This window comes from Rhinatrema bivittatum, chromosome 12 (genome assembly GCF_901001135.1).
Source record: "Rhinatrema bivittatum chromosome 12, aRhiBiv1.1, whole genome shotgun sequence".
Lineage (NCBI taxonomy): Eukaryota > Metazoa > Chordata > Amphibia > Gymnophiona > Rhinatrematidae > Rhinatrema > Rhinatrema bivittatum.
Window position 1 is genome coordinate 75,873,066 of NC_042626.1, and position 20,847 is coordinate 75,893,912.

Genomic DNA, 20,847 nt, shown 5'->3' on the forward strand with positions numbered 1-20,847 from the left:
CTGCTGGTAGGGATGCAAAACCCACCTGTCTGGACTGATCTGTGGTATTCCAGGAACGAAAATTAGCAAGTGAGAACCAGTTCTCCTGTACTTTCAATGGAGCTCTCTTCCCTCTTAATGGCCAGAGTGGTTGAGCCCGTATCACCAGCGCAAAGAGGGTGGGGATTCTACTCGAGATACTTCCTGATTTCAAAGAGAACAGGAGGACTCCGTCCCATCCTAGACCTGAGGGCCTTGAACAAATTTCTTAAAAAAAAAGAAAGTTCAAGATGGTTTTCCTATGCACCTTGATCTCCATTTTTCAAAAAGGGGAATGGCTATGCTCCCTTGACCTAAAGGACACATATACCCATATCGAGATCTTTCCCGGTCACAAGAAGTATTTCCAATTTGTGGTGGGAACACAGCACTACCAGTATCGGGTATTGCCGTTCGGGCTCGCGTCCATCCCATGGATCTTCACAAAATGCTTGGCCGTGATGGCAGCATACCTCCGCAGACTTGGGAGTGCATGTCTTTCTGTATCTGGACGATTGGCTGGTCAAGAGCACGTCTCAGGCAGGGGCCACTAGGTCCTTGCGCTTGATGATTCAGGTATTGGAGTCACTAGGGTTTGTCTTCAACTATCCAAAGTCCCATCTCATCCGGTCACCTCAATTGGACTTCATCCAATTGGCTCAGGCCAAGGCTTCAGAGAGCCGGCACCTTGGCGACCATTGTGACAGAGGTTCAACAGAGCCAGCAGATGTCAGCCTGTCACATATTGAGGCTGTTGGGGCCACATGGCCGCAACCATCCAGTCATTCCCTTGGCATGCTTGCAGGTGCACAGAGCCCAATGGACCCTGAAGTCACAGTGGTGATAAGCCACTCAGAGCCTCCAGGATTGCATCCAAATCACCCCGTCTCTAAGGTACTCATTGTCCTGGCAGCAGGTACTTTCCAGGCTGGAATAGGGGATCTCCTTTCGGAGTCTCCCTACGCAAATTGTGCTAACCATGGATGCATCCATCCTGGGGTGGGGAGCTCATGTAGATGGGCTCTGTATCCAGGGTCTGTGGTCCGCTCAGGAACGTTCTTGTCAAATCAACTTCCTGGAGCTCAGGGTGATCAGGTAAGCACTATGGGCTTTTAGAGATCGTCTGTCCACCAAAGTTATCCTGATCCAGACTGACAGCCAAGTAGCCATGTGATATGTCAACAAGCAGGGATGTACGGGTTCGTACCTCCTGTGTCAGGAAGTGGTCCAGATATGATTGAGGGCCCTGTCCCATGGAATAATGCTCAGGGCCATGTACCTGGCTTGGACAGAGAAAATGATAGCAGACAGGCTGAGTCGAGCCTTCTGACCCCATGAGTGGTCACTGTGCCAGGGTATAGTGAATCGGATATTCCGCCTCTGGGGGAACCCACACATAGATCTGTTTGCATCCCCCTGCAACAGGAAGGTGCCTCTGTTCTGCTCCCTGTATGGGTTGGACGGCAAAGCAGCCTTGGGCGCCCTTGCCCGTCACTGGGGCAAGGGACTTCTGTATGCATATCCTTCGATTCCCTTAGTGGCAGAGAATCTCTTGAAGCTTCATGAGAACAGAGGGTCTGGACTATGATTCTCATAGTCCTTCATTGGCCAAGACAGGTCTGGTTTCCACTCCTGTGGGAGTTATCTATCTGGAAATCCATCAGTCTGAGGACTGCCCCAGATCTCATCACGCAAGATCAGGGCAGGCTGCAGCACCCCGACCTCCAGGCCTTGTTGATCACAGCCTGGATATTGAGAGGTTAATTTTGCAGCTGCTTAATCTTTCAGAGTATGTGACTCGGGTTCCAGTGGCTTCTAGAAAGCCTTCCACTAGAAGATCCTATGGAATGAAGTGGAGAAGGTTTTCAGTATGGTGTAAGCAGAAGACCCTAGATCCATTCTCCTGCCTCCCACAAAAACTGCTTGATTACCTTCTACACCCATCGGAGGCTGGCTTAAAAACCAACTCCTTTAGAATTCATCTTAGTGCAATTGGTGTCTACCACCATGATGTAGATGGTACGCCCATCTTTGTACAGTCTATAGTTGTATGTTTCATGTGGGGTCTGCTTCAATTGAAGCCTTCCCCAAGGCTTTCTGCTGTGCCTTGGGATCTCAATGTATTTATTTATAACTTTTTTATATACCGAGGTTCAATTAACAAGATTAATTATCACTTCGATTTACATTACAACCAGCAAAAAATAACAAAGACAAAGTCTTGTTTTACAATGAACAGGGTAGAAGTAACCTGGATAAACATAAAATGGGTGAAGCAAGTATAGAGAATTGGGTCTGTATAACTTGGGCGAAAAGCAGGGAAATTAAATAGGGGAGGATTATGAAGGCCTCAAGTTGGATGGTGTACTCATGATGCGGATAAGAACCAAGGCTGAAGTGAGTAGTTATGGGAAGGCTTGTTCGAATAACAAAGTCTTAAGTCTCTTCTTAAAGGTGATTGGACGTCGTTCCAGCCTCAGTTCAGGAGGGAGCAGGTTCCATTGCTTTGGGCCCGAGGCGGATATAGCTCTCTTACTGAGGGAGGTCTTGATGGAGGGTGCTTGAAGAGTGCCTCTCTGGGCCAGTCTAATTGGACGGACCGAGGTGTGGAGTTGCAAAGGTATTGTAAGATCCAGAGAAGTAATGTTGTGTATGGCTTTGTGAGTGACTGTTAAAAGTTTATGAAGGATTCTAAACTTAATTGGTAGCCAATGTAGGTTCTTTAAAATTGGAGTTATATGGTCCCTCTTGTTGGATTTTGTGAGGATCCTGGCCGTAGCGTTCTGTAGTAGCTGGAGAGGTTTGAGTGAAATATCAGGCAGGCCGTGAAGGAGTGAATTACAATAGTCAATTTTGGAGAATATGATGGCTTGTAAGACTGACCTAAAATCATGGAAATGGAGGAGGGGTCTTAGGCGTTTTAGAACTTGGAGTTTAAAATAATATTCCTTTACTGTGTTGTTGATGAAGCCTGTGAAGGTCATTTGGCTGTCTATGATTACCCCGAGGTTTCTTACCTTGGGTGAGAAAGTAGGGGACATTGACTGTTGAACGTTTAGTGGTAAGCTGCCATCTTGTGTGATTAGGATGTATTCTGTTTTGTCGGTGTTGAGTAGCAAATTAAGCTTTGAGAGGAGGTTGTTGATGTGGATGAGACAAGCATTCCAATGGAGAAGGGTTTTCTGCAGCGAGTCGGTGATTGGTATCAGGATTTGGACATCGTCTGCATAAAGGTAATATGTAAGTTTCAGATCGGAGAGTAGATTGCAGAGGGGGAGAAGATAGATATTGAATAGTGTCGGGGATAAAGATGAACCTTGAGGAACTCCTAGGGAAGAGATGAAAGGGGGGGATTCTTTGCTGTTAATCTTGACTTTGTATTGCCTATTTTGAAGGAAGGACTTGAACCAGTTTAGTGCGGTATTTTTGATTCCAATCTCCGCTAGCCTGTCCATGAGACACTGATGGTTACTGATGAGACACTGATGAGACACAATGTAGTGTTAGCTCAGCTGATGAAAGCTCCTTTTGAGCCGCTGTACACCTGTGATCTGAATTACCGGACCTGGAAAGTCATATTTTTGGTAGCGGTCACTTCAGCGCGCAGGCCTTAGTGATTTATCCACCTTACACTAAGTTTTATCATGACAGTGTGGTCTTGCGTATGCACCCTAAGTTCCTGCCTAAGGTGGTGATGGATTTCCATCTTAATGAGTCAATCGTCCTGACAACATTCTTTCCCAGGCCCCATTTGCACCAAGGCGAATGAGCATTGCACAGTTTGGACTGCAAACGAGAATTATCTTTCTATCTGGAGAGGACTGTTTATAAGCTTATTCGGGTAGATTTTCAAAAAGCGCGATTTGGCATACTTTTGTTGGCGCATCAGGCGCCAACAAAAGTACGCTGGATTTTAGTAGATACGCGCGTAGCCGCTAAAATCCTGGATCGGCGCGCGCAAGGCTACCGATTCCGTATAGCCAAGCCGAAATTGGAGCCGAAATTGGAGCGGCCTCGGAGGGAACGGAGGTAGGCTGCGCGGCTCGGCGCGCGCCGGCTATACGGAATCGGTAGCCTTGCGCGCGCCGATCCAGGATTTTAGCGGCTACGCGCGTATCTACTAAAATCCAGCGTACTTTTGTTGGCGCCTGATGCGCCAACAAAAGTATGCCAAAATCTACCCGAATAAGCTTATAAACAGTCCTCTCCAGATAGAAAGATAATTCTCGTTTGCAGTTCCCTCCGAGGCCGCTCCGAAATCGGAGCGGCCTCGGAGGGAACTTTCTTTTGCCCTCCCCTCACCTTCCCCTCACCTTCCCCTATCTAACCCACCCCCCCCGGCCCTGTCTAAACCCCCCCTTACCTTTGTCGGGGGATTTACGCCTCCCGGAGGGAGACGTAAATCCCCGCGCGCCAGCGGGCCGCTAGCGCGCCGGGGCGTGACCTGGGGGCAGGTCCGGAGGGTGCGGCCACGCCCCCGGACCGCCCCGGGCCGTAACCACGCCCTTGGACCCGCCCCCGAAACGCTACGTCCCGCCGCGCGGATCGGGCCCGCCCCCCGACACGCCCCCCTCGGAAAACCCCGGGACTTACACGAGTCCCGGGGCTCTGCGCGCGCCGGTAGGCCTATGTAAAATAGGCGCACCGGCACGCAGGGCCCTGCTCGCGTAAATCCGGGCGGATTTACGCGAGCAGGGCTCTTAAAATCCGCCCCATTCTGTTTAACACATTTGTGACATGCTTTGTTATTTGTTAATTTTTCTGCCCTTTGTAATTTTGGCTTATCTTCCTCCCTGCTTCTTCCCTCTTTCCCCCCTTCCTCGCTCCCCCATCCTCCCAGTTCTCGACCCTCCCCCCTCTCCCTTAGCTAGCCCTCTATCATTGTTCATTGTAATTTCCTCCTTTTACAGTTACTTGTAAACCGACATGATGTGTCCTACGAATGCCGGTATATAAAAGCTTATAAATAAATAAATAAATAAATAAATAAAAGGACAGAAGCCCATAGAAAGTCCACCCAACTTTTTTGTTTCTTTTGATAAGAATAGGTTGTGCATTGCCATTGCCAAACAGACAATATCCAATTGGCTAGCAGATAGGAAAATTGGTTCTTACCTGCTAATTTTCGTTCCATAAGTACCAAGGATCAGTCCAGAGCGCTGGGTGGTGTCTCCCTTCCAGCAGATGGAGTCAGAGAAAAAAAACTGAAAGGCACCCCCTCTTAACTTGGTGTGCCACCTGCGATCCTTCAGTATAATCCATATCATAGCAGAATGAAATATATTATAAACCGCAAACTTAAGCAATGGCTATATCAAGAGCCTAATGAAAACTGCATAACTTATGTACATGAAGAGAGTACTTCCATATGCAACTTGAATGCTGTTCACTGTAAAGTATTCTGCAGCTGTTCACTGTAAAGTATTCTGCAGAATGAAAACAATGAGATGGGACAGATTCTCCAGGCTCCATGAGCGGGCATCTGGACTGATCCTTGGTACTACAGGAACGAAAATTAGCAGGTAAGAACCAATTTTCCTTTCCCTGTACATACCAGGATCAGTCCAGACCTCTGGGATGTACCCAAGCTGCCCTAAATGGGATGGGACCTGGAGAGTCCCGCTCGAAGAACACTGCTGCCGAAGCAATCGACATCCGGATCACGGACATCCAAACTGTAATGCTTTACAAAAGTATGTAAAAATTTCCAGGTAGCGGGTGAGTCAAACTGACTCTCTGCCCAAGACGCTGCCTGAGATCTGATTGAATGCGCCTTCAAACCATCCGGTATTGTGCACCCAAGACAGATATATGTCGAGGATATGGCTTCCTTCAACCATTGAGCAATAGTAGCCTTGGATGCCTTCTGGCCTTTCTTAGGACCACTCCATAAGACAAACAGATGGTCAGACAACCAAAAGGCATTGGTTACCTCCAAATAGTGAATCAGAATCTGCCGCACATCTAATCTGCGCAAGTTGCGAGCCTGAGGAGAATCACGATCCAATTCCATGAAAGCAGGTAACTCCACAGTCTGATTCATATGAAACCCCAATACCATCTTCGGTAGGAATGAGGGCACCGTTCTAAGGGATACTCCTGAATCTGAAATCCGGAGAAAGGGTTCCCGACAGGGCAACGCTTGAAGCTCCGATATTCGCCTTGCCGAAGCGATAGCCACCAGGAAAATTGTCTTGTCAGGTCTTTCAAAGTGGCCCGTTTGAGAGGCTGAAAGGGAAGACCGCACAAGCCTCAAAGAACCAGATTCAAACTCCATGAAGGACACACCTGTCTGACCGGTGGATTCAAATGTTTAGCGTCCTTCAGAAAACATGACACATCCGGATGAGCTGCAAGAGAAATTCCGTCAATCTTTCCATGCAAACATCCAAGGGCCGCTACCTGCACTCGAAGAGAACTGCACACCAAGCCTTTCTTCAGACCCTCCTGTAAGAAAGCCAGAATATGAACAATAGAAGCGCGACGCGGGGACACATTCAACACACTGCACCAGGAATCGAAAACCTTCCAGACTCTAACCTAGGCAAGCGAAGTGGATTTCTTGTGCGCCTGCAGGAGGGTGGAAATAACCGAATCAGGATATCCTTTCTTCCTCAACTGTCTCCTCTCATAAGCCAGGCTGCTAGACAAAATCGATCCACTCGATCGAAAAATACTGGACCTTGTCGAAGAAGAATTTGGTAGATGATTGAGGCAGAGCGGACAGTCTACCGCTAAGTTGATCAGATCTGCGAACCATGGCCTTCGTGGCTACTCCGGGGCCACGAGGATGACTGACCCTGTGTGAGCCTCTATCAAACATAAGACCTTGCCCACTAACGACCAGGGAGGATAGATGTAAAGCAGAACGCGAGGCCACGGGAAGACTAGAGCATCCACCCCTTCCAACCTGTGCTCCCTGCGGTGACTGAAAAACCGAGCCGCCTTTGCATTCCTCTGAGTTGCCATCAAGTCAAGGCGAGGCACGCCCCACCGACGAGTCAGTAGATGCATCGCCTTCTCGGACAGCTCCCACTTTCCGGGATCTAGGTGGTGGCGACTGAGAAAATCCACCTGAATGTTGTCGACCCCGGCTATGTGAGAAGCCACCAGGCGGACTAGATGGTGCTCCGCCCAGACCATTAAGCGGTCTGCCTCGGAGGCCACCGGGTGACTTGTGGTTCCTCCTTGATGATTGTTGTATGCTACCGTGGTCGCATTGTCGGACAAAACTCGCACCAACCGATGGCTCACCAAGGGACGAAAACTGCGCAACGCTAGACGCACTGCCCTGGTTTCCAAGCGATTTATGGACCATTTCACCTGTTGACTTGTCCAACATCCCTGTGCTGCCCGTGATTGGCAAACCATGCCCCAGTCGGGAGAGGCTGGTGTCTGTCGTCATGATCACCCACTGAGGCTCCTCCAGATCCATACCGCGCTGCAAGTGGGCCGGAATCAACCCCCAATCGAGACTGGACCTGGCGGGTTCCAAAAGTGGTAATCTGATTTGGAACTCCTCTGACTTTGGATCCTAATGAGAAAGTAACGCCCTCTTCAAAGAACTCATATGAGCGAAGGCCCAAGGGACTAACTCCAGAGTAGACGCCATAGAACCAAGCACCTGTAAGTAATCCCAAACCCGGGGTAGCGGTAGCAATAATAGCCGACGAATCTGTGCCATTAACTTGTTGGTTCGCTCCCGCGAGAGGAAGACTTTGCCGATCGACGTGTCAAACTGAGCGCCTAAGAAGTTCAGAACTTGGGACGGGACTAACTGGCTCTTGGCGAAATTGACAATCCACCCGAGAGATTGAAGCCAGTGCAACACTGACTGAACCACTGCCTTGCAAAGCTCCTCCGACTTCGCACTGATGAGCCAATCATCCAGGTAGGGATGAACCAAAATCCCCTCCCGCCTGAGGGCCGCTGCTCCAACCACCATGACCTTGGTGAAGACCCGGGGAGCCGTCACCAATCTGGAGCGCCTGGAATTGGTAATGCTCCCCCAAGACCATGAACCTGAGATAACTCCGATGATGCTCGTGGAGCCCTATGTGAAGATACGCCCCCGTCAGGTCTAAAGAAGCCAAATATTCGCCGGAGTGGACAGCCACAATGACTGAGCAGAGAGTTTCCATGTGAAAACGAGGTACCCGAAGTGCCTTGTTCACCTTCTTTAGGTCCAAGATCAGGTGGAAGGAGCCCTCCTTTTTTTGGAACCACGAAATGGATGGAGTATCTGCCGGTCCTGTACTCCTCTGGAGGGACCGGGACAATGGCTCCCAGGGCTTTCAACCGCTCCAGGGTTTGACTTACTTCCATCCGTTTCGCATGAGGCCCACATGGCGACATCAAAAATAGGTCCCACAACGGGCGAGCAAAATCCAAAACGTAACCGTGTTCGACAATGCTTAGCACCCACTGATCCAACGTAATCTTGACCCACTCCTTGAAGAATTGAGAAAGGCGGCTGCCTATCACCGGAACAGAGGAGTGGGCCTGCACACCTTCATTGGGCCGACTTGCCCCCAGCCGATCCCTGAGGACCCCCTTCGCGGAGAGGTCTGCGGCCACGAAAGGAATGCCAAGACAGACCTCTGAGCCGACTGTTGGGAAGAAAAGACAGGTGCTCTGGCCTGGTGGAGTGCTGGTTCCAGAACCAAGGTCGAGCGGAACCAAAGGCCCTGGAGGTTCTGAGCTTATCCTCCGGCAATTTGTAGACCTTGTCACCTAGGGACTTGATAAGGGCTTCCAGATCATCCCCGAACAAGAATTTTCCTTTAAAGGGAAGATTGCTCAACTGTCTTTGGAGGAAACGTCGGCCGACCAGTTACAGAGCCACAAAAGCCTTCTAGCCGAGACTGCCGACGCCATGGTGCACGAGGAGGCCTGAAGAAGATCATATAAGGCATCCGCGGTGTAAGCCACAGTGGCCTCCACTCTATCCGCTTGTTATGCTTCCGTCAGAGGCAACTCTTGGGCGGTGAGCAATGGCTGCACCCATCAAAGTGTCACCCATTGCGGATGAAAAGGAAAGGTTTTAGGAGGGCCCTGAAGCCCTGAAAGGACGGGATCTACTGTGGTAGGCTGCGCACTCTGTTGCGGAGCCTCAATACCTAGCTCCGCCAGTACGTGAGGAATCAAAGGATCCAGCTCTTCCCTCCGAAATAACCGGAGAACCCGTGGATCGTCCCCCTCCACCGGGGTGGACCCATCCACATCCCCGTCCAAATTCCCGAGGAGCGGGTCCTGTGAAGGAGGATCCGTAGGAATGGAAGCCGGAGGTCCTAAGGGGTCCGAAGGTGCTCGATCTGGCCTCCCTCTAGGGGCATCCGACCCCTCCAAGAGACGAGCAACCTTCGCTGGTGGGTGCTCTCCAGCCTGCAACTCTGCCTCAGCCTCCAAAAATGCTTTGTGCATTAAAAGTACAAATTTTGATGAAAAAGAAGGCTGGCTCTTTAAGGCCCTTCCCGCCGGGGGGGGGAGGGAGTCAGGACTCGGAGAGGAGGCGGGCACCTGAATTGGAGGCCTAACAGGGCTCAGGCTTGGAGGAGAAAGCAGAGGAGGAGCCTCCTCTCCCCCTGCATCCAACAGCACAGGTGATCGTGGTGCAGGCAAAATGGCCGCCGTTCCCGCGCTCAACGGGGCCGCCTGAGCTCAGCACGGCCACGATTTTCGGCCTGCACCACAAGAGCGCTCTAAAATCGCTCCGGAGCTACTCCCCCGATGGTCCTTCACCGCCGGGGAGGCAACGCAGACAAAGTCCATTGTGGGAGAGCCGGATCACCGGCTCCCCCGCATGCCGAGCATGAAGAGACCCGCGGTATCTCGAGTCAGCAGAAACTGACAAAAAATTGAAAAATTAGAAGGAACAGCGAAATCGCCCCGGGAACCTGTGCAGGGTAAGAAATAAACAATTCTTCACAAACCCCGTCAATCGCAGCACAGGAGGCGGCACTCGAGGGATTCCCCCATCTGAATGCAAGGGGGAGGGACCAGCCCACCAGTTAATCCCCCTACTCACCAGGATCAGAAGCATCTCTGGGGAAATGGTTATCGGGGTGTCCAACCCCAGCCATGCCTCAACCAAGGTCAGATCCTCGGGAGGTCCAACACTGTTCCTTCAAAAATAAAATTAACACCAGTCTGTTTTTTTGTTTTTGTTTTTTTTCAAACTAACTTGATTTATCCAGAGATTCAATAAGTGAAGCTGAATACCTCTGGAGAAAGAAAACTCCTTAGCCAAAAACTTTTTTTTTTTTTCACTCTCATCTGCTGGAGTCAGAGAAAATACTGGGATCGCAGGTGGCACACCAAGTTAAGAGGGGATGCCTTTCAGTTTTTTTTTCTCTGACTCCATTTGCTGGAAGGGAGACACAACTGGACTGATCCTGGTACGTACAGGGAATACATCATCTTCTGTTATGCCCAGGTGGGACTGCATGTTGAGGGTCATGTCAAGGCTCATTCTGTCAGAGCCATGGCAGTATCGGTGGCTCACTTGGGTGTAGTTCCTGTGGAGGAGACCTGCAAGACTGCAACATGGTGTTCACACCACACATTCACATCTCATTACTGTCTTGACAGTAGGTTCAGCCAGTCTGTCCTTCAGAACCTGTTTGAAGTGTAGAACCCAACTCTTCCAACCTAAGGCCAGTTGTTTGGGTTCAGGCTGTCTCCCCTTCTGTTACCAACAGCACCAGTGTTGTGCCTGTTGGTACCTGGTTGGGTGTCTGTTGGTCCCCTTTTGATGGGGAGCAGCCTGTAGCTAGGAATTCACCCATGTTTGAGGACTACCATCCTGCTTGTCCGCTGAGAAAAGTTGCTTACCTGTAATAGGTGTTCTCAGAAGACGGTGGGATGTTAGTCCTCACAAAACCCACCTGCCACCCCATGGAGTTGGGTTTCTCTTATTTTTTATTTTTAATCGTAATTCTGCTCAGTGTGCCTAGTCAAAGTTCTAGAAACTTTGACATAAGTTTTCCGTATCTGGCTCCATCTCATGTCACCCTTGTGTGAGGACTAACATCCTGCAGTCCTCGGAGAACACCTGTTACAGGTAAGCAACTCTGTCATCACAGACCCTCATCTAAAAGTGTATGGAATCCACCTCAATATGTAAATGATACAGAGAAGATGCCAGCAGAAAGGTGGGGCCTTCTATTGGCACATGGCTGTGTATGCCCAGAGTGAAGTATTAGGGTTTAAAGCCTCCTCTGCCCTTACTATGCTAATGGATCATGATGCTGGATTGATTGGAATACATTACTGTGATCAGCTCCTTGCCAGCTCTTCTGCTCAGAGCTAGCCTGCAGTAGGATGGGTGCAATGAACTGATTTGGGACAGCTCGGGGGGGATTCTTTGGTTTTTTAGGAGCACGTTTTTCAGAAATCAGTGCTGTACACACCAGGAGTCTCCAGCTGCCCCTTGCCTCTCTCCTATTTAACTGTGGGAATTACATTTGGATTGTAAATGCCTGCTGCATTTCAACATAGCATATGAGGTAGCTAGGGCCCCTAAGATCTCTCACTTTCCTGCTTTGCCCAGCTCTTCACAAGTCACACATCTTGCCCTCATTGGAAACAGTACAGCCTTTATTTTTGAAGTTATTATAGCAACTGGGGTATTTGATCCTCCATGGACTTTGTGTGGCTGCTGTGGAGGAATGTGTCTCCTGTAAAGAATGTTTTCTGCCGCTCTTCCCCCACCTCCCCAGGCAGAGTTTCCTTTCCTCCTTCTTGTGGGAGATTTCCATACACAAGTTGCCGTCTTTTTTTTCCCAGCTGGAGGACGATGCACTGAAATACATTGGAGGACAGTGCCCCGAGCTAGTGACATTAAACCTTCAGACCTGTTCGGTGAGTGCCCGTACTGCCTGTCTTTCATGCACCAGGCATGTTCTGCTCATTTCTGGGAGCTCTCTTTTAAGGGAGTTTGGTTTTCAGGTGTATTTTGTAGACTGCTTTTAAGCTTCTGCTCGGCATCATTAGAAATGCATCTCTGAGATCTCTTGCCCTGTTGCTGGGGTGACCTTTGGGGGGTAAACTAGTGGTCAAGCTAATTTTTATCTCCCCCTCTGTATCTTTCTTATGTTTGTGCATCACTAACCAGTGAGGCACTCTGTCCAGAGGTGGCTGCACTAACCTGTAAAAGTCTGTGATCCCATGAGCCCGGAAGGCCTCTCTTACCATGCATATCCTTGCTGTTTTCGAATTATGTCTTATCATGGTAGGTTTTATTCCTGCAGCAAATCACAGATGATGGTCTGATCACGATATGCCGAGGATGTCATAAGTTGCAGTCCCTCTGTGCATCTGGCTGCTCCAACATCACTGATGCCATCTTGAATGCTCTGGGACAGAACTGCCCTCGGCTCAGGTAAGGTTTTCAGCCTGCGTTTGTATGTGTCTGCAGTTTGGGAAAGAGAAGGATATGGGGAGAGCAGAGCATCCTGCTTAAGTGCCAGGTCTCTAATGCTGTGAATGCCATTGTGGTCTCTTTCCCTGCAATAAGGACCTTTGGAGACCCACCACCTGGAATACAGAGGGTGTGTGTCCTAGGATCTTGCTCTCATGCATCTCTCCCATCCCCCTCCCCCAATAAGTAATGCAATGCAATTTTTCTCTTTTATGTTACAGTCTGCTCCATACAGCCACTGTTTCTCGTGATAACTGATTGGAGGTCACATGTGTTGGACACTTCCTAGGACAAAATCTCCTCTCTAGCTTTCTGTTGTCTGGGGGAGAAGTGAACCGTGGCTCGCTCCAGAAGAACTATCCCCACCCTGATCTGTTTCTCTTTCTCTCTCTCAGGATATTAGAAGTTGCTCGATGCTCACAGCTGACAGATGTGGGCTTCACCACCCTGGCCAGAGTGAGTATCCCAGTCTGCCTCCTGGTCACTGGCCCCTTCACTTTGTCTCGGAGTATCTGGAATGCTCAGACAAATATGATGCTGGTAGATAAAGGAAAATCTTTACTGACCTTTTCGCCACAAGACCAATGTATATGTCTTTTACCATGCTCTACAAAAAATACCTCTTTGTGAAATAACTCAAAAACGGCGTTCACATGACTATCCCACATGCAACAATGGAAAGTAAAAGACAGCGAGGTCTTCATACATGGTTACCAGATGGCTTACTGCTGTATTCAGTTCCCCATTATAATCACAGACCTGAAAATCATAATAGGATCGAAAAAAAAGTTCTTAGTTTATATAAATGCGATTAAAAGGTACTTATTGATGTTATAATCTCTTTCCTTCTGCAAAATATTAATCCATTCTCAATACCCAACGCACGATCCCCGTTTCGAATTAGTCTGCTTCAGGGATGCACCACCATAACGGGCCTTCCGAATTTTTGGGACCTGTGCAAAATGACCATATGCAGATATTTTATCCCTGAATGATAACATACTGAAACACAGTCTGCATCTAATGCTAAACATTTGTCTATTTAAAAGCTTTTTAATTGGTAACCACTACAATCAGTCCATCCTATCGGCTGTAACTCTCAGCTTTCAAATAATGGTATGACATTCAAGCTCTTCATTTAATCCATTAGGCTTAACTGTGTTCAATGTGAATATCCAAAATTGTTCTCTATGATTAAGCAAAGCTTCATGATCTCCACCTCTCAGTGGCAGTGCAGCTTGATCAATTACAGTCCATTTGAGTTGTGAAAAATGTTGATTATCCACACAATATCTTATACCTGCCAGATTATTGGGTCTTTTGCTGCAGGCGTGTTACTGTTTTGCTTATAAATGATATGTTTAATTGAACAAGTTATATAACTTTTACTTAACACACATAGAGCAGTATAAATGCCCGTACTCTTGTTGAAATCTTTAAGCTAATTGAGAAGCCTCAGATTAGACCGTGAGTGATGCCTTTGCTGGTATAGGTCATTCTCATGACTTGCTGAACACTAGAACCTTATAGTGTAGGCAGTGAGACCTCTGATTCTGGTCCGGGTGGGAGTGGGGGAGTTATTGTAAGTTACCACCCATTAGCTGGCAGGGTTCATTTCTCACTGGTTCTCCTCTGCTCTTCCTCTTCACAGAACTGTCATGAACTGCAGAAAATGGACCTGGAGGAGTGTGTGCAGGTACGTGGGCAGAGCCGAATAGGAGTATATAGATCTTTCCCTGTACGTACCTGGATCAATCCAGACAGTGGGTTGAGCCTCCTGTCCAGCAGATAGAGATAGAGAAAAAAACTAAAGGGTATCCTATATCAGGACAGTGCTCGCCCTGCATCCCTTCAGTATTTCTCTATCTCCAGCAGATGCAGATGGCAGACCATGCGGCTCCCCTCTAGTCAGCTAGACTGTTTGGGAAAGTCTACTTTCTCCCTCTTTCTGTCTTATTTGGATCAAGCAAGTACTTCATTTCTAATTTCAGTTTTCAAAAAAAAAGATCATAAAGTTTTAATTTCTTGTAGGGAACAACAGTGTTTGCCTCTTGCTCTTACTGGGTGCCTAGGGGGACTTTGCCCCCTGAGATCCTCAGCCTAGCACCCTACCCGGTGACCTGCCTGGCTAGGAGTGAAACTGGTGGTCCAGTCCCTCCCCCACACAGACCCAGAGACTAAGCATACCTCGGGTCTGCTGCAGAGAAGTTCATTCCTCTGCTTCTTCAACTTTACCAACAAGTTTAAAAAAAACCCCAAAAAACCTTCTATCGGGGGAAAGAGCGGGTAGCTGAACTTTCACTTCCCTGCTCTCAGCCAGGCACCAGTGATTCTTGCCGTCTCATACGCGGCAGATCTGCCCCTCCCCTTCTCTCCCTCTATGCCTCGATCGGCTTTTGCCTCGCGTGTGAAGAGCCTGCTTCGGAGGGGACAGCTCCTCTGTGCCGAAGAGATCAGCTGGTAGTTCCCGGCCCGGCAGACGCACTGCAAGGACGGCCCCATTCCTGCAAACCGTGGGAACGGCAGCCATTTTGGCGCCAAACCTCGCTGAAGATTCTGAGCCTATTGGGGACAGGGCCTGATTTTTTTTTTCCTCATTTCCCCCCCCCCCCCCCCCCCCCCCCCAATTTAAGCCCCATGGACCCCCCCAGATGCCAGTTCTGACCCAGGCAAATCTCCAGGGCTTTTTTCAGCTGATTTTGTTCTCATGCATAAGGCTTATTTTGCCAGCCTTCTACAACAGGATGACCCACCAGATCCTCAGCTGCCTGCCTGCCTGCCCTCCTCCTGCGAAGGTCCCTAGATCGGCTGCAGCGCAGTGGCCCAGGACCCCAGGCTTTCAAAGGGCGCGAGGTCCAAGGGGTTCCAGTCCCTCTGACCCTCACTGATCCGCCCGCTCCAATACCGGACCCGGATACCGATGTCCTCACTCTGAATCCACCAATAGAGGGGGGCGACCCCAGGGTGTTGCGTCTCTTCCAGCGTGAAGAGCTGGATCCGCTTATACCCCATGTTCTGGCAGAGTTGGGCTTAGATGCCCCTCCAGAGGGCAACGCGTCTGCCACAGCTTCTAGCAACGTCAACCCAGTCCTCGCTGGCTTGAGGGCACCCACACGCACCTTCCCTTTCCATCCGATGCTAATGCAGTTACTGCTCCGGGAATGGGAGATGCCGGAAGCCGGTTTGCACGTGGGCAGAGCCATGGACAAGCTGTACCCGCTTCCAGACCCGTGTTTGGGTATGCTCCGGGTCCCTAAGGTGGACGCCTCGGTCTCCGCTGTCACAAAGCGCACTACTATCCCAGTCTTGGGGGCGACTGCGTTGAAAGATCTTCAGGATCGCAAATTGGAGGTCTACCTCAAAAGGATTTTTGAGGTCCTAGCGCTCTGGGTCCGGGCGACAGTCTGTAGCAGTCTCATGCAGCAGGCAAGCCTTAGATGGATTCAACTACTACTCAGCACCCAGGACCTCCCATCTGCAGAGGCGGAACAGGCAGAGCGGCTGGAAGGCACCATTGCGTATAGGACGGAACAGGCCAGAGCTATGGTTTTGGCGGTGTCCACTAGACGTCTCCTCTGTCTTCGTAATTGGGCAGCGGACTCCTCTTCTAAATCACAGCTGCTCAAGGGTAAGTTTCTCTACGGGGAGGACCTGGAGCAGCTTATTAAATCTCTTGGGGACAATAGGGTGCATAAGCTGCTGGAGGACCGCCCTCGGCAATCCAAATCCTTTTTTCCTTCGTGCTCTCAGTTGAGGGGTCAGCGCAGGTGCAACTGATCGAGAGGGCCTGCCCAAAGACGCACCTCTTGGTCTCATTCCTTTCGTGGCCGACGGCCGTTCCGGGAAACGAACCCTTCAGGGTCCACCTCAAAGTCCTCCCAATGAAATGCGGCCGGCCCAATTCCTCCGCTCCCGCCTTAGGTGGACGTCTGTCCCTTTTTCTCGAGGAATGGGCCAACATCACGTCGGATCAGTGGGTCTTCGATGTGATCACCAACGGCTACGTGTTAGACTTTGCTCGGGAACTCCCCGACCGCTTTCTAATCTCTCCCTGCGGCTCTCTGAAGCATCCAGCAGTGTGCCAGACTCTGGCAGGCTACAGGAGCTCAGGTCCATAGTCCCTGTACCCCTGGAGGAACAGGGATCCAGCCAGTATTCCATCTAGTTCATCGGGCCCAAAAAGGACGGCTCCTTCCGACCAATCCTGGACCTCAAGAGGGTCAACTATGCTCTCCGGGTGCCCCATTTTCGGATGGAGACCCTGTGAGCAGTCATAGCAGCGGGTTCGCTCAGGCGAATTTCTGGCCTCTCTGGACTTGACAGAGGCTTACCTGCATATCCCAATCTGCCACGACCATATCTCCGCTTCGCCATTCTGGGACAACACTTCCAGTTCTGGGGGCTTCCGTTCGGCCTGGCCACCGCGCCGCATACATTCACCAAGGTCATGATAGTGGTGGCGGCCTCCCTTCATCGGGAGGGAGTCCTGGTCCACCCTTACCTGGACGACTGGGTCATCCGGGCCAAGTCGGAGTACCCGTGCACTGCAGCGGTCGACGGGGTCATGACTTTTCTCTCCTCCCTCGGGGTGGATTGTCAACTTCTCCAAGAGTCACCTCAAGCCCTCCCCAGGTCCTGGAATTTCTAGGAGCCCGTTTCGACACCCGCGTGGGCAAAGTCCTACTGCCCGAGCACCGGGCGCTCAAGCTCATGAACCAGGTACAACATCTCTTATCTCTTTCGGTACCCATGGCCTGGGACTATCTCCAGGTCTTGGGCTCCATGGCTTCCACCATAGATCTGGTTCCTTGGGCTTTTGTGCATATGCGTCCTCTACAGAAAGCATTGCTGTCCCACTGGAAGCCGGTCTCGCAGGAGTTCCAAACACCCCTACCGCTCTCAGACTACTGTTGCCAGCATGCAGCGGTAGCTTTCACTCACCCATCTCTTGAAAGGAGTGCCTTTGGAGACACCCCAGTGGATCGTTGTGACTACGGATGCCAGCCTCTCCAGCTGGGGAGCGGTGTGTCAGCACCAGTCTACACAAGGACAGTGGCCTCCTGTGCAATCCCGTTGGCACATCAATCGTCTGGAAGCCTGAGCTGTCCGTCTGGCACTCAAGACATTCCTGCCCTTGCTCTGTCACAAAGCCGTGCGGGTCCTCTCCAACAATGCCACCACAGTAGCTTACATCAGTCGCCAGGGTGGCACCAGGAGTCGTTTGGTGGGTCTGGAGGCCAGCAAGCTGCTCACGTGGGCGGAGAGACACCTGAGTTGTCTGGCAGCTTCCCACATTGCGGGGACGGAGAATGTGCAAGCGGACATCCTCAGCCGACAACACCTAGACCCCGGAGAGTGGGAGTTGTCCGATGAGGCGATGAATCTTCTGGTGCGAAAGTGGGGAGTTCCTCACCTCGACCTGATGGCTACCCTGAACAACGCAGAGGCTCCCAGATTCTTCAGCCGCAGATGGGAGCACTGCTCGGCAGGGGTGGATGCCCTGGTTCTTCCTTGGCCTCATGACGTTCTTCTCTACGTGTTCCCACCTTGGCCTCTGGTGGGAAAGGTATTCAGAAGGATAGAACTCCACAAGGGGCCGGTCATTCTCGTAGCACCGGAATGGCTTCGGAGACTGTGGTTCGCGGACCTTTTGAACCTCGCAACAGACCGTCCTCTTCGCCTCTGTCACCTCCCAAACCTGCTCTGCCAAGGACCAGTATTTTTCGATCAGGCGGATCGCTTTTGTTGGGACCTCCGAGAGAGGTCCTGATGCTGTCAGAGCTCCTCTGGGGAGTGAGAAGGACCCCAGGGGGTTCTCTGATGCTTTTTCTTCCTTCTCATCCAATTTTGTGCTTTTGCTGCACAAGGCCTATAAGGCGCGAAAGTCTGCACGGTGGAAGTCGAAGAGGGAGCGTCCAGGGCCGATTTGGGGCCCACTAGGGTCAGGCGGCTCTTGGGGGCCTCGTCTCCGCTGTCCGCTGCAGATACTCTCCGGACACCTCGGACAAGGATGATCACCAGGAGCTGGGCCCTCAGGATTGAGTTCCAGCCATGGTCTAGCAAGACCCGGATCGGGCGCCATCAAAAAGCACGGCGGTTGAAGGGGATGATCCTAAGGTTTGTCCCACAAAGAGGAGTTGACTCCTCTTATACCAGTAGTTCTGGACGAGCTGGGCATTGAGATCCCTCAGGAGGATTCCGAATTGGAAGCAGTGGACCCCGGTCATGGTTGGCCTCCAGGGTCCAGCCAGATCTTTTCCCTTCCATAAGTCTGTCATTGATATCCTGTTCAGGGAGTGGGATACCCCAGACACAGGATTGAAGGTCGTCAGGGCAATGGATAGTTTATATCCGTTGCCTGAAGATGCACTTGATCTTCTCAAGGTTCCCAAGGTGGATGCCTCAGTCTCCAGCATTTACTAAGAAGACGACCATATTGGTTATGGGTGCTGCAACTCTGAAGGATCTTCAGGACAGGAAACTGGAAGTACCCCTCAAAAAGATCTTTGAGGTGTCTGCCCTTGGAGCTCGAGCAGCTATGTGCAGCAGTTTTATGTTGAGCAGGCCAGAGCTGGGTGCAGCAGTTACAAATAGATAAAACTTTGTCTGAGTCTGAGGCTCTTCAAGCTGAGTGGTTGGAAGCCGTGCGGATGTATTGTATGATCTTTTCAGAACCTCTTCCAGGATCGTGGTCCTGGTTTCAGCCCGGAGCCTCTTCTGGCTGAGGAATTGTCAGCTGACATTTCCTCCAAGTCTCAATTGGGATTGTTGCTGTTTAAAGGGAAGTTGCTTTTTGGTAAAGACCTGGAGGAGATGATCAAGTCTCTTGGTGAGAATAAGATTCATAAGTTGCTGGAAGATAAGCCGAAAGGGTAAGGCTCTTTTCCTTCTCGCTCTCGCTTCAAGGAGAGTCTCAGGTTTCGGGCATTCAGGTCTTCAGGGTAGACATCAGTCTTGGAGTCAGTCCTTTCAAGGGCATCAGCCCGGCAGAGATGGCTCTTCCCAGGGAGGAGTTGATGCCAAATATTCCCAATGATGCCAGGCTAGTCCACTCCTCTGTTTCAGTGATAGGAGGCCGGTTGGCTTTATTTTACGAGTAGTGGGACAAAATCACATCAGACCAGTGGGTCCTAAGTGTTATAAAACACGGATACTCTTTAGTATTTGCTCAGCCGCTAAGAGACTGCTTCCTGATATCCCCGTGCTCTCACCAGGCAAAGAAGATGGCAGTAAGCGAGACAGTTTCTCGCCTACGCCAATCGGGAGCCATTGTCCCGGTTCCTCCGGACAAATGAAGGACAGGTCGCTATTCCATCTATTTCATAGTTCCCAAGGAGGACAAGGAGGAGGGAACGTTCTGTCCGATCCTCAATTTGAAGAAGGTAAACAAGGCTCTGAAGGTTCCTCTGTTCCGGATGGAAACTCTGTTCTGTGATTGTGGTGGTACACTTGGGAGAGTACCTGGCTTCCCTGGATTTAACCGAAGCGCATATAGGAATTCGCTCCTATCATCAGATTTCTATGATTCGTGATTCGGGGGAACACTTTCAGTTTTGCACTCTACCCTTTGGTCTAGCAACTGCGCCCTGGACCTTTACCAAGGTGATGATCATAGTGGCAGCGGCACTCTGGAGGGAGGGCATCCTGGTCCATCCATATCTGGATGACTGATCCATGCAAAGTCGGAAGCCCTTAGTCGGAAGGCGGTGGATTTGGTTCTCTGGCGCCTGAAGTCATTGGGGTAGATAGTCAATTTCTCCAAGAGCAACTTGTTCCTTCCCAGAGTTTGGAATTCCTGGAGGCATGTTTCAACACAAAAGCAGGAAAGGTGTTTCTCACCGAGGAGCAGATTTCCAAGCTACATGCCCAAGGTCATGATAGTGGTGGCGGCCTCCCTTCATCGGGAGGGAGTCCTGGTCCACCCTTACCTGGACGACTGGCTCAGACAATGTGCAAGCAGATTTTTTGAGCTGGCAGCAGCTAGACCCTGGAGAGAGGGAGCTGTCAGAGGAAGCGATGCATCTAGTCACTCTCACAGGTGGGGCTCGCCATGTGTGGACTTGATGATGATCTTCCGAAATGTCAAGGCCTCACATTTCTTCAGTCATCGAAGAGAAAGAGGGGCGGAAGGTGTAGATGATTTGGTTCTGCCCTGGCCAAGGGACATCCTCATGTATGCTTTTCCTCCGTGGCTATTAATAGGTAAGATCTTGCGGCACATAGAGGTTCATCCAGGCAAAGTGATTGTTGATAGCTCCAGAGTGGCCGAGGCATCCATGGTTTGCAGGCCTAGTCAGCCTAGCAGAGGACAGGCCATTACAGCTCGCTCATCTACCAAATCTTCTGCATCGAGGCCCTATTTGTTTGGATCAGGCAGATTGATTTTGTCTAGTGGCTTGGCTTTTGAA

At 50.5% G+C, this 20,847-nt stretch overlaps 1 protein-coding gene across 7 annotated transcripts in view; it reads left to right on the top strand.

The window, feature by feature from the left end:
- The window catches only part of FBXL20 (F-box and leucine rich repeat protein 20), a 142,296-nt gene that overhangs the window by 113,028 nt on the left and 8,421 nt on the right, over positions 1-20,847 (top strand). For 6 of the 7 annotated variants that reach the window (XM_029573025.1, XM_029573028.1, XM_029573030.1 and 3 more), the window contains 4 exons: positions 11,806-11,880; positions 12,255-12,400; positions 12,835-12,895; positions 14,091-14,135. In XM_029573025.1, coding sequence (XP_029428885.1) covers positions 11,806-11,880; positions 12,255-12,400; positions 12,835-12,895; positions 14,091-14,135 — 327 coding nt within the window. The remainder of the gene's footprint in view (positions 1-11,805; positions 11,881-12,254; positions 12,401-12,834; positions 12,896-14,090; positions 14,136-20,847) is intronic. The other variant, XM_029573024.1, reaches the window with a different exon arrangement.